Consider the following 15,532-nt stretch of genomic DNA (forward strand, 5'->3'; position numbering starts at 1 on the left):
CATAATTTGTCTGCAAAAGTTTGTAACTGGGTTTCTAGCCTGAACTTAAGAGCTATGAACCCTTTAAGAACTTGAAATTGTGTGTATCTGTGTAGAAACGTAGATATGAGTCGTAAACAGTTGTCTATATTTCCCTGTGATCGTACGATAAATAAAATATTATTTACAACTTCGAGCCAACCAGAAGCAGGAGCAGAATATAGGCATTTCCGTTGACCATTTACCCCTCCTGATAATAGGGCTTCCGTAAGGTGCTTATTTCAGCGAGGATTCAAATGGTTCAAAAGGCTCTGAGCACTATGGGACTTAACATCTGTGGTCATCAGTCCCCTAGAACTTAGAACTACTTAAACCTAACTAACCTAAAGACATCACACACATCCATGCCCGAGGCAGGATTGTAACCTGCGACCGTAGCGGTCACGCGGTTCCAGACTGTAGCGCCTAGAACCGCACGTTCACACCGGCCGGCTCAGCGAGGATTTTACAAACTTGTGTGCAATGTGTGTTGGAACACGCTGGTAATCATAGGGAAATCACTTATCTTGACCCGCCTTCGTACAGCCAGATCATTACCTATTTAGGGGGTTAGGGAAAGACCTGCCCCTTATCTCCAGGCTACAGAAAACTAGTTCCTTAGCGTACGCAATAGCCACAGAGACTAGCAAACGAACGCGGTCCGGTAATGTTGTTGGAATATATATATAATGATTTATAGTTTTGGTGAAAAATAACACTCCAATAATTCCTGTTGCACTGACTGCACAACACACTCCAGTATTCACATCATGCAGAGACTCTTGATGTAATAGATGAAAATATTCCGAGCCCGAAAGTCGATGTAAATGTGTTTAATTATCTGCCAGGTGTCGACCTCATTATATTCAATCGGACCCTGATAAGACTTCAGAGGGGCTCAAATAGTTGGAAATTAGCTTTAAATGTTTAAAAATGTAAAATTGTGCACCTCACAATACGAGAAAATATAGTATACTGTGATTGCAGTTTGAACGGGTCACAGTATGAATCGGTCAGATCACGGGTGTAAGACTTTGTAGAGATAAAAAATGTAACGATCTCATAAGCTCAGTAGTAGGTTAAGCAGGTGTGAGACTCGAGTTATTAGTAGAATACCAAGGAAAATCCATCAGTCTAAAAGGGACAGTGTTTTCTAATCACTCGTACAGTTATCCTCGAATATTACTAAAGTACTCGGGGCCCGTACCAAGCAGGACTAACAGGGGACGTTGAACCTGTCATTTAGGCGAAGGGTGGGCGCACCGCTTATTAATGTCCACTAATAGGTTAGGATATTTTTGACTGAATGCCGTATGAGGTTTCGTGTCACGATATAGCAGCAAAGAGATATACGTTGTTCATCTTTTCCTATATAGCGCGCCACATGTTTTATATCTCGCATTACGCTGAGACAGTGTTGAAAGAATGGCAAAACTTTAACACTGACGCGCAGGCTCTCTCCTTATCTCCAGCTTTCGAAGTAGAATATAAATTTAATAATTTTATATGGAGGATTTTAAAATATACTAAATCATTCGCAATACAAGGGTTTATTTAAATTTATTTTTCATTTCTATCATATTTTGTGAATATTTCCCTATTACGAATTTGAAATGAACTACTATTTGCTGTGGATCTTGTTTCAGGGATAGTGAGCAGCAATAGTTAGACAAGTGTCGCATATATTGCTATGTTGCTTCGCTGTAGTGGTGACTGCACTCTGTAGCACTGTGAACGCCAACCAGCAGTGCAGTAGCTGACGTACCGGGACGCTAGTCTTCACTTTGCATACCTGAAGGTATACGTACAAATTGGAAATATACAAATAACATTCGGCTATCTTTGTTTGAAAGAAGTCATTAGGGTATTTGCCCGCAAGTGTTCTGGGTTCGAGTCCCTGTCCGGCAAACACTTTCAATCAGTCGGGAAGTTTCAGTCTATCGTTTGGTCGAATAGCTTTTCCGGCAGACATCACTTTATAGTGGATCATTCGATGTTTTTCGATAGGGTTTCGAAAAAGACGGTCATGTGAAACCCAGCTCGCGCTATTCGTCCACGAGACTCAGAGGGCCATAGATACGGGTTCACAGGTAGATGCCGTGTTTCTTGACTTCCGCAAGGCGTTCGATACAGTTCTCCACAGTCGTTTAATGAACAAAGTAAGAGCATATGGACTATCAGACCAATTGTGTGATTGGATTGAGGAGTTCCTAGATAACAGGACGCAGCATGTCATTCTCAATGGAGAGAAGTCTTCCGAAGTAAGAGTGATTTCAGGTGTGCCGCAGGGGAGTGTCATAGGACCGTTGCTATTCACAATATACATAAATGACCTTGTGGATGACATCGGAAGTTCACTGAGGCTTTTTGCGGATGATGCTGTGGTGTATCGAGAGGTTGTAACAATGGAAAATTGTACTGAAATGCAGGAGGATCTGCAGCGAATTGACGCATGGTGCAGGGAATGGCAATTGAATCTCAATGTAGACAAGTGTAATGTGCTGCGAATACACAGAAAGATAGATCCTTTATCATTTAGCTACAAAATAGCAGGTCAGCAACTGGAAGCAGTTAATACCATAAATTATCTGGGAGTACGCATTAGGAGTGATTTAAAATGGAATGATCATATAATGTTGATCGTCGGTAAAGCAGATGCCAGACTGAGATTCATTGGAAGAATCCTAAGGAAATGCAATCCGAAAACAAAGGAAGTAGGTTACAGTACGCTTGTTCGCCCACTGCTTGAATACTGCTCAGCAGTGTGGGATCCGTACCAGATAGGGTTGATAGAAGATATAGAGAAGATCCAACGGAGAGCAGCGCGCTTCGTTACAGGATCATTTAGTAATCGCGAAAGCGTTACGGAGATGATAGATAAACTCCAGTGGAAGACTCTGCAGGAGAGACGCTCAGTAGCTCGGTACGGGCTTTGGTCAAAGTTTCGAGAACATACCTTCACCGAAGAGTCAAGCAGTATATTGCTCCCTCCTACGTATATCTCGCGAAGAGACCATGAGGATAAAATCAGAGAGATTAGAGCCCACACAGAGGCATACCGACAAACCTTCTTTCCACGAACAATACGAGAATGGAATAGAAGGGAGAACCGATAGAGGTATACTCAAGGTACCCTCCGCCGCACACCGTCAGGTGGCTTGCGGAGTATGGATGTAGATGTAGATGTAGATATCTGAGAAACTGTAAAACAAATGATTTTTGTATTTTTTAGACTGAGTAAAACTGATCGTATTTTCAGATTATTAGTTTTACACTTCATTGTGTAATTATTGTTACTGCATTATTTACTTCCCCCTACCTACAGGCGCGTGGAAGCCATGATTTTCAGTGACGTTAACGAAATACTTTTACGCAATGTCCTGACCCTGCGAACAGTACTCGCCTTTCTGTGTTGCCACTGCCGTTAATTAACGACGTAGTCAAATAGTTCTGAACAATGACTATCGAGTATTAACTTTTCTTGAAATTCATGCTGAATGCGACAAGGTAGCCACTGCGTAGATCTGTTTAAATAATACAGATGGAACTCGTGTGCCCGTTTCAGTAGTTGAAAATAGACTAACGCTGTTATCTACAGACGTTCGAATGCTGACAGCTGGCTGAGGAATCACAAATAGGATTATTTGGGGCAACGGCAGAAAGGCTTAGATGAAGCTATTTCCGAGCTCCATCCAAATTTCATCACGTGATGTGAGACGAATTAATTATTCGAGAGTAGTCCATGAATGGCGTAAATGGGTTTATATCGATCACTCGGCCTGAAAGCGAAAATGGGGCAGCGACGTGATCAGGCGGCACTGGCAGTGAGCTGAATACTGCAGCCGTCGAATTGCGACACGGTTCGCCGAAGATCGGAGTGCAGCGGCGCACATCGCCTTCAATTAGAGCGCAAAGTGATCGGGCAGCAAGCACGTGGCAACTGTGTCGCGTGCACCGCCAGCCATTTAAACTGGAACAGAATGAAGGCGAAGTGAAAAAAAACTACTGTGAAGTGTATGACGTGCTCGTATATGAAAATGATTATCGTTTTATCGCAACCGCACAACGCTGATAGGAGTACGTTTTCTATATTCTGTGTATACAAAAATATTTTGAAACAGGCTTCTCATCCGGAAATCACATCTGAAAGTTGCTCGAATTAATAGAAACCCCATCGACATCAGCCGCATTCGGGCGTTGAAATAAATCCAAAAACAAGACGTGAAAATTGTACCAGGCCGGGACTCGAACCCAGATTTCACGCTTAACGCCAGCGTCGCCCCGACCGCCTTGATTATCCCGGCTCGCTCCCCGTTTGACTCAAATTCCCACGTTACTTGCGTACGACGGGATAGAAATTTTGCTGACATTGATTACTATCAAATTAGTGATCGGATAAGACAAGATTTGCCGCGAGAATGATCTGGAAGGAACGTTCTAATTGATCGTTTAGATCAGGGCTTATAACAACTGGCCGGTTTTGAGCGCGAGTACTCGCGTCTGCTCAGGCACGTGCTCGCGAGCAGGTGCAAGGTCGCTGAGTAGGGAGGGAGGGGAAATGCGCGCGCACGTTTGGATAGGGCCGCGGCGTGCCTATTGAATTCGCGCCGACTGTGTAACGTTTAAAGTACTACGATCAGCTCTAACAGTCACTTCGCTGGTTAAGAATCATGTCAAGTCGCCGTTGTATAACCCCAACCATGCTTTCGCAGTTCAACCCCCATTGGGAGGAATTGTATCTGTTTACAGAAAAAGATGGTGTTGCAAAATGTTTAGTATGTCACAAAACGCTGAATTCTTTTAGGAAATTTAATTTGCAGCGACATTATATGTCGTACCACGCGAAAGACTACGGAAGTGGAAAATGTGATGGACCAGATCGTGCACAGGAAGTTATTAAACTTAAAAGGAAGCTATCCGAAGAAGATCTGGACGACGAAGAAAAATCAACTGAGGCAGCTCTCAGAGTGAGTTACAAAATTGCTTTGCTTTTAGCAAAATCCCTGCTCTCCATCACTGATGGCGATTTAATAAAAGAATGTTTGGTAGTTGCCGCGGTACATTCGTGTCCATCTGAAGTTGAACAGTTTCGGATTGTGCCATTATCTAACATGACCATTATGCGTCGCATACAGGACATGGCAGACGACGTCCAGAGCCAGCTTGCAAATATCCTTACAGATTTTATGGCGTATTCTCTATCTCTGGACGAAAGTGCTGATATCACAGGAACAGCGCAGCTTACCATATTTATTAGAGGTGTTAATAGAGATCTTCAGGTGAGGGAGGAGCTCCTCGATGTAGTAGCCATGAAGAACACTGCAACCGGAGGTGATATTTTAAGTAATGTTGAAGAAAGTGTTGAAAATATAGGATTGTCGTGGAATTCTTTAGTTTCAGTGTCTACAGACGGTGCACCAGCGATGACAGGGAAAAAATCAGGTTTCGTAGCGCTGTTGAAGGAGAAAATGCAAAAACTGATCGTGCCGAATGAAACAACGGCGTTCACTGGCTGATCCACCAGGAAAACTTATGTGCAAAGAGTACCGCTCTAAAAAATGTGATGAGTGTTGTTTTCCGTACAACCAATTATATAAGGAAGCATGGGCTACAACACAGGCAATTTAAAAGCTTTCTTGAGTATGTAGAAAGCCAGTATGATAGCCTGCCTTATTACAGCTAGGTCCGCTGGCTTAGTCGTGGCGAATTATTAAATCGATTTTTTTGCCTATTAGATGATATAAATATGTTCATGGAAATAAATAATATGCGTGTTCCTGAATTGAAAGAGCCTTCATGGAAATGTGATCTCGCTTTCTTAGCAAATTTAATTAGCCATCTGAATGCTTTGAACATTTCACTACAAGGTAAAGATCTGCCAATTACTCATTTCATAGATGGAATACGAGCTTTTAAAATGAAATTGACACTTTGGGTGAGTCAGCTGGAAACAGGAAATGTAGCTCATTTTCCTAAATTATCATCCATGCAAGATGTTCACAAAGACTGTGAACGTTATTCACATGCCCTTTGACAGAGAATACAGAGACAAATTTCAGAACAAGAAAAACATTTTGGAATTCTACAGAGGCTTCCCTCAGGATAGATTTCCTCGTTTGCACAAACTGGCGGCTACAATAATATCAATGATCGGTTCCACGTATGTTTGTGAACAACTGTTCTCTGCAATGAAATGTAACAAGACGCGCCTGAGAAACGCATTGTCTAATCGAAATTTAAACTGCACGCTGCGCCTACAATGCACAAGAACAATTACTCCGAACATAGACGCAATTGTAAAGGGCAAAAAGTACAAGATAACCGAGAACCCCACACTTCAGTGACACCTTTTATTGTGTAACAGTTCACAAATTAATACGAATGTAGAGGCATACATTAAGTCAATAAAATTATGTGGCACGTGTACATTCTCCTTTATTTGTTTCATTTGTCACAGTAATAATTCGTGAGTGATATCCCTGCAGGTGGCCGCGGATTTACATTGGCTGGCGGCAGCTGTTGTGTGCCCCACGTGACTCTCCCCACTCTCCGCTCTGGTCCGGTAGTGGGGGTAGCGTGCTCGCGCTGCTCCGTGCTCGCGCCTTGCTGTTCACCGCTTGTTCCGCGAGCACGTAATGTTGTGAAGCCCTGGTTTAGATCAACAGCCGGCTGGAGTGACCGAGCGGTTCTAGGCGCTACAGTCCGGAACCGCGCGACCGCTACGGTCGCAGGTTCGAATCCTGCCTCTGGTATGGATGTGTGTGATGTCCTTAGGTTAGTTAGGTTTAAGAAGTTCTACGTTCTAGGGGACGGATGACCACAGCAGTTAAGTCCCATAGTGCCCATAGCCATTTTTTTAGATCAACAGCCAATCAGAATTAAAGTTACCAAATATGCAGCAACCAGTCGCAAAATCATGTTTTATTTATTCACTTCTGCAGATCGATTTCAACTGATTAACATCCATCATCGGTGCTTTCAACCAATATGTGCCCTCAGTAGTAATACTGTCTTAAGCAGAGGTCTAACATAAAGCACCGATGATGGCTGTTAATCAGTTGAAATCGATCTGCAGAAGTGAATAAATAAAACATGATTTTGCAACTGGTAGCTGCATATTTGATAATTTTATGGTTTACGGTCGCTGCACGACTTGGGAACCACATGGAACGCACCATTCATAAATCAGAATTAAGCTGTTTTCGCATGAAAAGAGGAGTGGGCATATAGGAAAGTACTCAAGAGGAGTCGCTTGCTAGCCGGTCTACGGATAACACGAAGTCAGCTCGCTCCTGAAAAAGACTCTGTAAGATGAGGAAACAGTGAGCTAATTTCGGTTCGAACATATCGTGACTGAAGCGACTGGAGATATGAACATTTTAATGAAAGTTTGGTGTTTCTCAATGAAACAGTTTGAGAGATATGAACTTGTGAACTTTCTGGTTATAATAACAACACCGCGTGGCGTGTTCCGTGCTCTGTACGGAAGATTTTGGCGAGCACCTCTTACGAAGAATCCCATTGAAACAACCAAATGTTTAACTCGCGAATAGTTGTTGGTCTGTAACTGGTATAAAATGAAAACTAGTCCGGTCGCACATATTAAAATTCTGGCTGTTTTTCGAGTGAATATTTGTTATACAGACAGTGAACTTTGAATGATAACGTTGTACCATATTCAATACGGACTTGACAGCGATTTCATGTGCTTCAATGTGAATAAAAAGCAGAATTAATGTAATTTTAAACGCTTTTCTGTAAGTAGACAAGATCCCGAACTCCCGAGTTTTTGATCTTGAACTTTCAGGAACTGACGTTCAACTAGAGTTATGCGGCCTCTGTGTGGTAGGTATTAGGTGGTGGTTTCATCTTCGCAGCTTTACACTGCCTAGCACGTATCTGCTACCACAGAGTGAAGGGACATCGGCAAGAATCCTATAGAGGTAGGTGGATGCAGACGACCGACCCCACCCCGCAGCTACGCATATAGATCTTTATTAATGTTGCTTCTTTGTAAGGCGATCGTGTTATGCCTTGTGTAAGAAGGAGAAACGTCCTTTTCTCGATAATGCTGGTAGCGTTGACCCTGATCCTATTAGTGTCATGCGAATTTTGAATAAGTTAGTTCATCAAGGCCACATTCAATACCCTCAGGCGAACAGCGCCCGAGAGGTCAGACATACTGTTCGCTCGGTTGTGCAGCATAGCACAACCACGTCACGTACCTTGAGTAAGGAAATGGATTTGTTTGCAGCAAGTAAGTATCCACAAGGACAGTGCGACGACTTTTGCGAGACTAGACGTTTGGCCCGGCGACCTCTACAGCGGTTTCCTTGACACTGGAGCAAAGAGAAGCGCTCTGACCGTGGTGTGCCTAACGACAACACTGTACACTTTAGCAGCAGCACGTCAGCTTAGCCCAAGAATAATTTGTCCAGTAGGCGCTACATTCCTTACATGTTAAGGCCAGCGGCTATCCTCTGTCTTAGAGATTTTTCAACAAGATAACGGAAGACCGCATGTTTCCCATACTTCCCTAACATATCTCGATACGGAGGCTATTCGACTGTTGACATAGCCAGCGTCCTCGCACCCACTGGGGACATTTGGTCATGAGTTGTGGTGACCAGTGTCTGGAAGTGTTAAACTCTGACATACAATTAAGGCAGCATGATATACACATGTCTGTCATCCAAGCATATTTTGACTTGTGAGTTGGCTTACAGAAATTCTTGACGCCAACAGTGGCAGCTCTATGTACTGAGTTTCGCACTCTGCATACCTCAAAATCACCTACAAATATAATTATGTGTTCTTTGTACTGTACTGTATACATACAGTAAATTAAATTTGCTTTCATTTACAACAGTGCAATTTTAATAGTCAGCAACATAACTGTTTCCCATATGGAAGTGTCCACGTTTTCAGTTACCCTTGTGATAAAAAAGAACATCACATGCAAAGGAAAAACAACAGATCAGAGTCAATGTGTTAATTTTAGACCAGTCACTTAATATGTATTTTATGTTTAATTTAACAAACTGTAACATATTTCAAGCCTGTCTTGCTGGTTCTCACAATGCATACTGAATAATTTTTGTTTAAGGATAAGATTTTCACAGTTAATATAGTATTAAAAAAATTATCTAGATGAAATTACTTTTAAGCGGATTGCTATGATAATAACGTGGCTGTTTACGGGGAGAGGGGTGAGATATGCTGGGGCGACAAAAGTGATCCACTTGAATTACACCTTAGCGTAGTTATACTTCCCCGAACGCCACAGAAGATGGATGGGTATGGTTCCACTGAACTGTGTGCTTCACTCTGAAAAAGTTGTCCTATTTAACAAGCAGCATGATGCCACTGAACCATTAGAGCCAGAGGCACATTATCTAAGGCGTACAGACATTCCCATTACAAACAATTTGGCTCGTTATTCAACTGCAGCCTTCTTGATCAGTCAGGAATGCAGTAAAAAATCAGAGGAATTCTTTTTCACAAGAAAATCTGACATGTAAGCCGCTAATGTAACCAGCAGTAATCGTAGAAACTGTCGCTACAGGAAACAGGTTGAGAAAGTGCAGGTGGTCCCAAGATACACGCCAGTCACCACCAGTCGGAAACTTTTGGGACGTTGCACGAAAACATAGCATGTGTGGTTACCCAGTGTTGACCGTTCATTGGGTGAGATTGCAAACTGAGTCAGCCAGTGAAAAAGACAATACCACGGGAAAGTCGATGCCCTGAAAGACAGAGTGGAGAGAAACGAACGAAACTGCTGGGTAAGGGCAGCTGTGGGATCAGTGAGTGAGGAATGTGAATAATCGATGCGGACTCAGGGAGACAAAGCAGTTGATTAATGAACGATAATTTGGAGAGTAGACAGGAATGAAGATAGCTCAGTGCCAGCAGTCAGTTGGATGGATTAATAATGCATCATTATAATCGATTTTCATGCTGTTTCGTGCAAATCGTTGTGAATTTACTCTCTGAAGGCTTGTCAGAGTATTGTGGATACAGTTCTCAGAACCGGCTCCCTGCATTTATTCCAATGGCTGCTGTCACTTTGTAACATACGCATTTTCCATTTCATGTCAGACGGTCTTTCTTTGGTACCATGCTTGAATCCTTAAGCATCCGACTGTGTTACCGTCGTCTGACCTCAGCTTCCAAATACAAAAATGACACCGCCTCTACAAGCTGATCACTACAGATAATAGGCATCGTGCGCGAGGATAGTAACATCGCGTCGGCCGACAGTCAGCTTCCTTCCTAGAGATGGATTAGTCAGGAAGCATGGAACTAGGCCACCAACAGCGTCGCCTCAAAGCAGCTCCACGACACCATCTGATGAAAAGGTCGTGGCGACATCACATCAGCCACCCATGCTTTCACGTTACACCTAGTCTTCCCTGTAATGAAATGGAGCGGTTATCCCCTCCCCCCCCCCTCCCCTACTTTCCCAACTACTGAGTCATGTAATTGTCCACTCAAATCGGCCCTTAAATTATCTTTGTATTATTGGTTTCTGAATGCTAATAATAAATATAAATTTTCCATTATTTCACTAAAAGCGGTATCAGATTTTGTTTTTGTTGTTGTTACGAAAAGCCTAGGTGCTGCATCTCGTTGTTTGTGGTGTTAGAAAACACAGCCTGTGTTATTACTCGACAAAACGGAGCCTTGACCCACCCACATGCGCTTTAGTGTGGTCGCGTGACTATACACAGCCTCATTCCAGCTAAAAGTAATGTGTGTTTGTTACCTCTAAGTCTACACGCGAAAAGCGATAGCAGAAAATGCATTCGCGGACAGCCGCAACCAATTACTGTTAACTTTTTAAAACTTATTGACGACGAGAAGGTGAAAGAAGTGATAGTGAAGGTGGAAAATGTTATGGAATGTGCAAGCAAAGTATTAAAGGTTAGTCAATGTATGCAGATTTTGTAGAAGTTCAGTCTAAATATCATTAAACGCATCATCTGTGCACTACCATAATTATGACTAATTAATTGCCTGACAAGGGAACCTCCCCATCGCACCCCCCTCAGGTTTAGTTATAAGTTGGCACAGTGGATATCTCTTGAAAAACTGAACACAAATCAATCGAGAAAACAGAAAGAAGTTGTGTGGAACTATGAAAAAAATAAGCAAAATATACAAACTGAGTAGCCATGCGTAAGATAAGCAACATTAAAGAGTAACTGAGCTCAGGAGCGCCGTGGTCCCCTGGTTAGCGGGAGCAGCTGCTGAACGAGAGGTCCTTGGTTCAAATCTTAAAACGAGTGAAAAGTTTACTTTCTTCATTTTCGAAAAGTTATGATCTATCCGTTCGTTCATTGACGTCTCTGTTCACTGTAATAAGTTTAGTGTCTGTGTTTTGCGACCGCACTGCAAAACCGTGCGAGCTATATTTGCTGGATTCATATTGCCCACGGAATACATCTCACGTATTTAATGCACTGTCGCCCAAAGTAGCGAACAGTCAACTGCCAGCCAGGGAGCCTCGTTAGCAGGAATACTCTCTCTTCTGTGCACTGTAGTCGACTGACGTCGTGTGTAGCGTCCCCATACTACGGCGCAGTTACCTCGCATCGGACGGGCGGACGGACAGATAATAATTGTCTGAAAATAAAAAAATTAAATTTTTCACTCGAGGGAATACTTGAACTAAGGACCTCTCGTGCCGTAGCTGCTCACGCTTACCACCGGACCACGGCGCTCCTGAGATCACACCCTCCTTGATGTTGCCTATTTTGCCATGGACTACTCAGTTTGTATATTTTGCTTATTTTTTTCATAGTTCCACATAACTTCTTCCTGTTTTCTCAATTGATCTGTGCTCAGTTTTTCAAGGCCTATCCACTGTGCCAACTTATAACTCCCTTGTGAGTGTAAAAGTGTACATGGAAAATAGTTGTAAGGTGAAGAGGTTGAAAATCAAAGAGGGACGAAGACGTAAGAAAGTATACTCACGGCTGCGGCTGCGGCTTCGGCGGGGCGCTGTTCACGCCTGCCCGGCCTGGAGATAGATCGTTGTCTGTCCAGTACAATGGGGCAGATGGCAGTTGGCGGCAACACGTGCACCCGGAACTCACCCAGATTGCATTCCGGCTTCACTTGTGACGCGCACTTGTTGTGTAGCTGCAACAACACACAACACAACACCTATATATTCTCGGCGCTTGTCTCTCCCTCCCATGTGCACACAGACACACTCATATTCAATCATATACATAACGCAGGGATGTCTTTTGCGCGCAGCTCACTGTAACGCAAAGGACAACTCTTAACGACCAGAGAAGATCCGTCATAGTAAAACTGGACAATTCGTGGCTGCTTCGCGCACCTACCACGAACACCCACGCAACATACTTCTCTTTACGTGGCTAGGGCAACATCCGAGTTTTCTAGGCGGCTATGGTCAGTACTGAGGGTTGTCGGTTTCTGTACTTCACGGCGTGAAGCTGTCAACAGTGCTACCAACTGTCAGGGATCTTCTCTCGCCGTTTAGATTATATTATCGTCTTGATGAAATCATAACATAACTATTCGAACAACAGTCTCTCTGTCCATTGTTCAGTCGCCCTTTTATGGAATTCTCCCTTTATGGAATGCCAAGGAATAAACGCAGAACCCAGAAAGAAACGCAGTGGGATAAAGAAAACATATTTGCAATTACACATGTCACTATTTAAAATTCTTAACTTAGAACTACATGTAGTATTTACTTTTCCGATGTTGAACTTTAAATGACGGCGTTTCCTAGTACTCAGAACTCAGATGGAGCGATCTATGTTTCACTTGGGAAAAACTATCAGTAGCCAAGATCGCATAAATTGGTCTTTATTGTTGACAATCAGTTTCGACAGTTGTAGCTGTTATCTTCTGATCTTACAAATAATTTTTGCTATAAAACTTGTTTCATTGTGAGCCAGTACCTCATGTCATGTTATCATGGTAGATAAAACGCATCACATTACACATACGTTTGTCAGTAATAAAACCATTTACAGTTAAAAAGCCACTTGTGGCCATGGGAATGTTCGCAAACGTGGCACTAACAGAATTAAGAATTAACAAGCCTCTGTGAATCCTACGTCTGCGAACATGCCCATATGCACAAGGTGCTTTTTGACTGTAAATGGTTTTATTTTTGAGAAACCTATGTATGATGCGCTGCATTATACCCATCATATTGACAGAATGGGGCAAGGTTCACAATGGAACACGTTTTATAACAAAAAAATTTTGAAGACCAGGAGATGACAGTTACAGCTGTCGAAATCGAAAGTTTTTCCCTAATTAAATTTAGGTGTTGTTTGGTTACTTTACTTCAGGTTCCAACCACCAAGAATGCTAACCAATTTGCTGTTGTAGATACAAACAAATGTACACTTCATATCCTACCATTGGGGAGCAATATCTGTGGAGCGAGCGTGGCGTACTAGCATGCCGTCAACATCAAACCGGAATTGTGACCAGACTTTCGTATAAGGCTGTTTGTTTACATTTTGGGGTAGCACCTAATCATTAATATTATATTTATTTACCTTGTGTTTACACATTTGTTGCCAGAGATGAAAACCGAAATACATGAAAGGAGAAAGAGATACTCTTCATAGGTAAGTACCATAAAGGTAGAATTATAATTGCAATAGTCGTAAGAGGCGCATTGTGTGTTAAAAAAATGGAGATGCAGTACATTAATATTAGAGGGATAGCAATATAAAAGTATGGAGATATATTTACGAAACAACTAATAGGCAAATTTGGTTGTGTGAGAGTGCGCTGTCAGTCAAAGTCGACATTAGTATGGGCTGTGTCCACCTTTCGCTATTACGAAGGCTTTTAATCTGCTGCAGACATATTTGTGAGGTGAGTGAATATCTGTGGAGGAACAGCAGCCCATTCTTCCTCAAGAAACCGGAGAAGGCTGGAGTTTTGAGCAAAATCGACGTTTCAATTCAGGCCAAAGGGGCTCCATTGCGTTCATGTCGGGACTCTGGGCAGGCCAGCACATTTCAGAAATACAGGGTGATTCAAAAAGAATACCACAACTTTAAAAATGTGTATTTAATGAAAGAAACATAATATAACCTTCTGTTATACATCATTACAAAGATTATTTAAAAAGGTTTTTTTTCACTCAAAAACAAGTTCAGAAATGTTCAGTATGGCCCCCTCCAGACACACGAGCAATATCAACCCGATACTCCAACTTGTTCCACACTCTCTGTAGCATATCAGGCGTAACAGTTTGGATAGCTGCTGTTATTTCTCGTTTCAAATCATCAATGGTGGCTGGGAGAGGTGGCCGAAACACCATATCCTTAACATACCCCCATAAGAAAAAGTCGCAGGGGGTAAGATCAGGGCTTCTTGGAGGCCAGTGATGAAGTGCTCTATCACGGGCTGCCTGGCGGCCGATCCATCGCCTCGGGTAGTTGACGTTCAGGTTTCATAACTAACCTTTTTCGTAGGACTCTCCATACAGTTGATTGTGGAATTTGCAGCTCTCTGCTAGCTCTGCGAGTCGATTTTCCTGGGCTGCGAACAAATGCTTGCTGGATGCGTGGTACATTTTCATCACTCGTTCTCGGCCGCCCAGAACTTTTCCCTTTGCACAAACACCCATTCTCTGTAAACTGTTTATACCAACATTTAATACACCACCTATAAGGAGGCTTAACACCATACTTCGTTCGAAATGCACGCTGAACAACTGTCGTCGATTCACTTCTGCCGTACTCAATAACACAAAAAGCTTTATGTTGAGCGGTCGCCATCTTAGCATCAACTGACGCTGACGCCTAGTCAATAGCGCCTCAAGCGAACAAATGTACAACTAAATGAAACTTTATAACTCCCTTAATTCGCCGACAGATAGTGCTTAGCTCTGCCTTTTGTCGTTGCAGAGTTTTAAATTCCTAAAGTTGTGGTATTCTTTTTGAATCACCCTGTATTATTGTCCAAAATCATTGTTTCATATAAGCTCCTTTGTGACAGCATGCATTGTCATGCCGATGCATGCAATCAGTGTCTCCGAACTGTTCGTCTACCGTACGCAGTACAAAGTGCTATGAAATGTATTTATTTCCTTCCGAATTGAGCATTTTCTCAAGCGCAATAAGTAGACCACACCCTAACCACGAAAAACATCACCTTACCGTAACACCATCTCCTCTCTACCTCACTGTTGGTACTACATATGGTAGCAGGTAAAGTCCTCCCGGCATTTGCCAAACTCAAAACCTTCCACAGGATTTCCACAGAGTATAGCGTGATTCATCACTTCAGATTATTCGATTCCAGTCACGCACAGTCTAGTGGAACCGCCCTTTACACCGTCTGAACTGTCGCTTAGCATTGAGTACAGAAATATGTTGCTCATGAGGAACGACTCAACCACACTACCCCATTCTTTTTACCTCCCTACGCAGTCAGAGTGGTAGCTCTACTGCTGGTTGCACTTCTGAACTCGGGTGTGGTTCCTTCCTTCGCTTTCATG

General features: G+C 42.8%; 1 protein-coding gene across 2 annotated transcripts in view; it reads right to left on the reverse strand.

The window, feature by feature from the left end:
* LOC126470613 (diacylglycerol kinase 1-like) overlaps positions 1–15,532 on the reverse strand; it is a 366,452-nt gene that overhangs the window by 248,432 nt on the left and 102,488 nt on the right. For both annotated transcript variants that reach the window (XM_050098567.1, XM_050098566.1), the window contains exon 9: positions 11,998–12,165. In XM_050098567.1, coding sequence (XP_049954524.1) covers positions 11,998–12,165 — 168 coding nt within the window. The remainder of the gene's footprint in view (positions 1–11,997; positions 12,166–15,532) is intronic.

Source organism: Schistocerca serialis, chromosome 3 (assembly GCF_023864345.2).
Source record: "Schistocerca serialis cubense isolate TAMUIC-IGC-003099 chromosome 3, iqSchSeri2.2, whole genome shotgun sequence".
Taxonomy (NCBI): Eukaryota; Metazoa; Arthropoda; class Insecta; order Orthoptera; family Acrididae; genus Schistocerca; species Schistocerca serialis.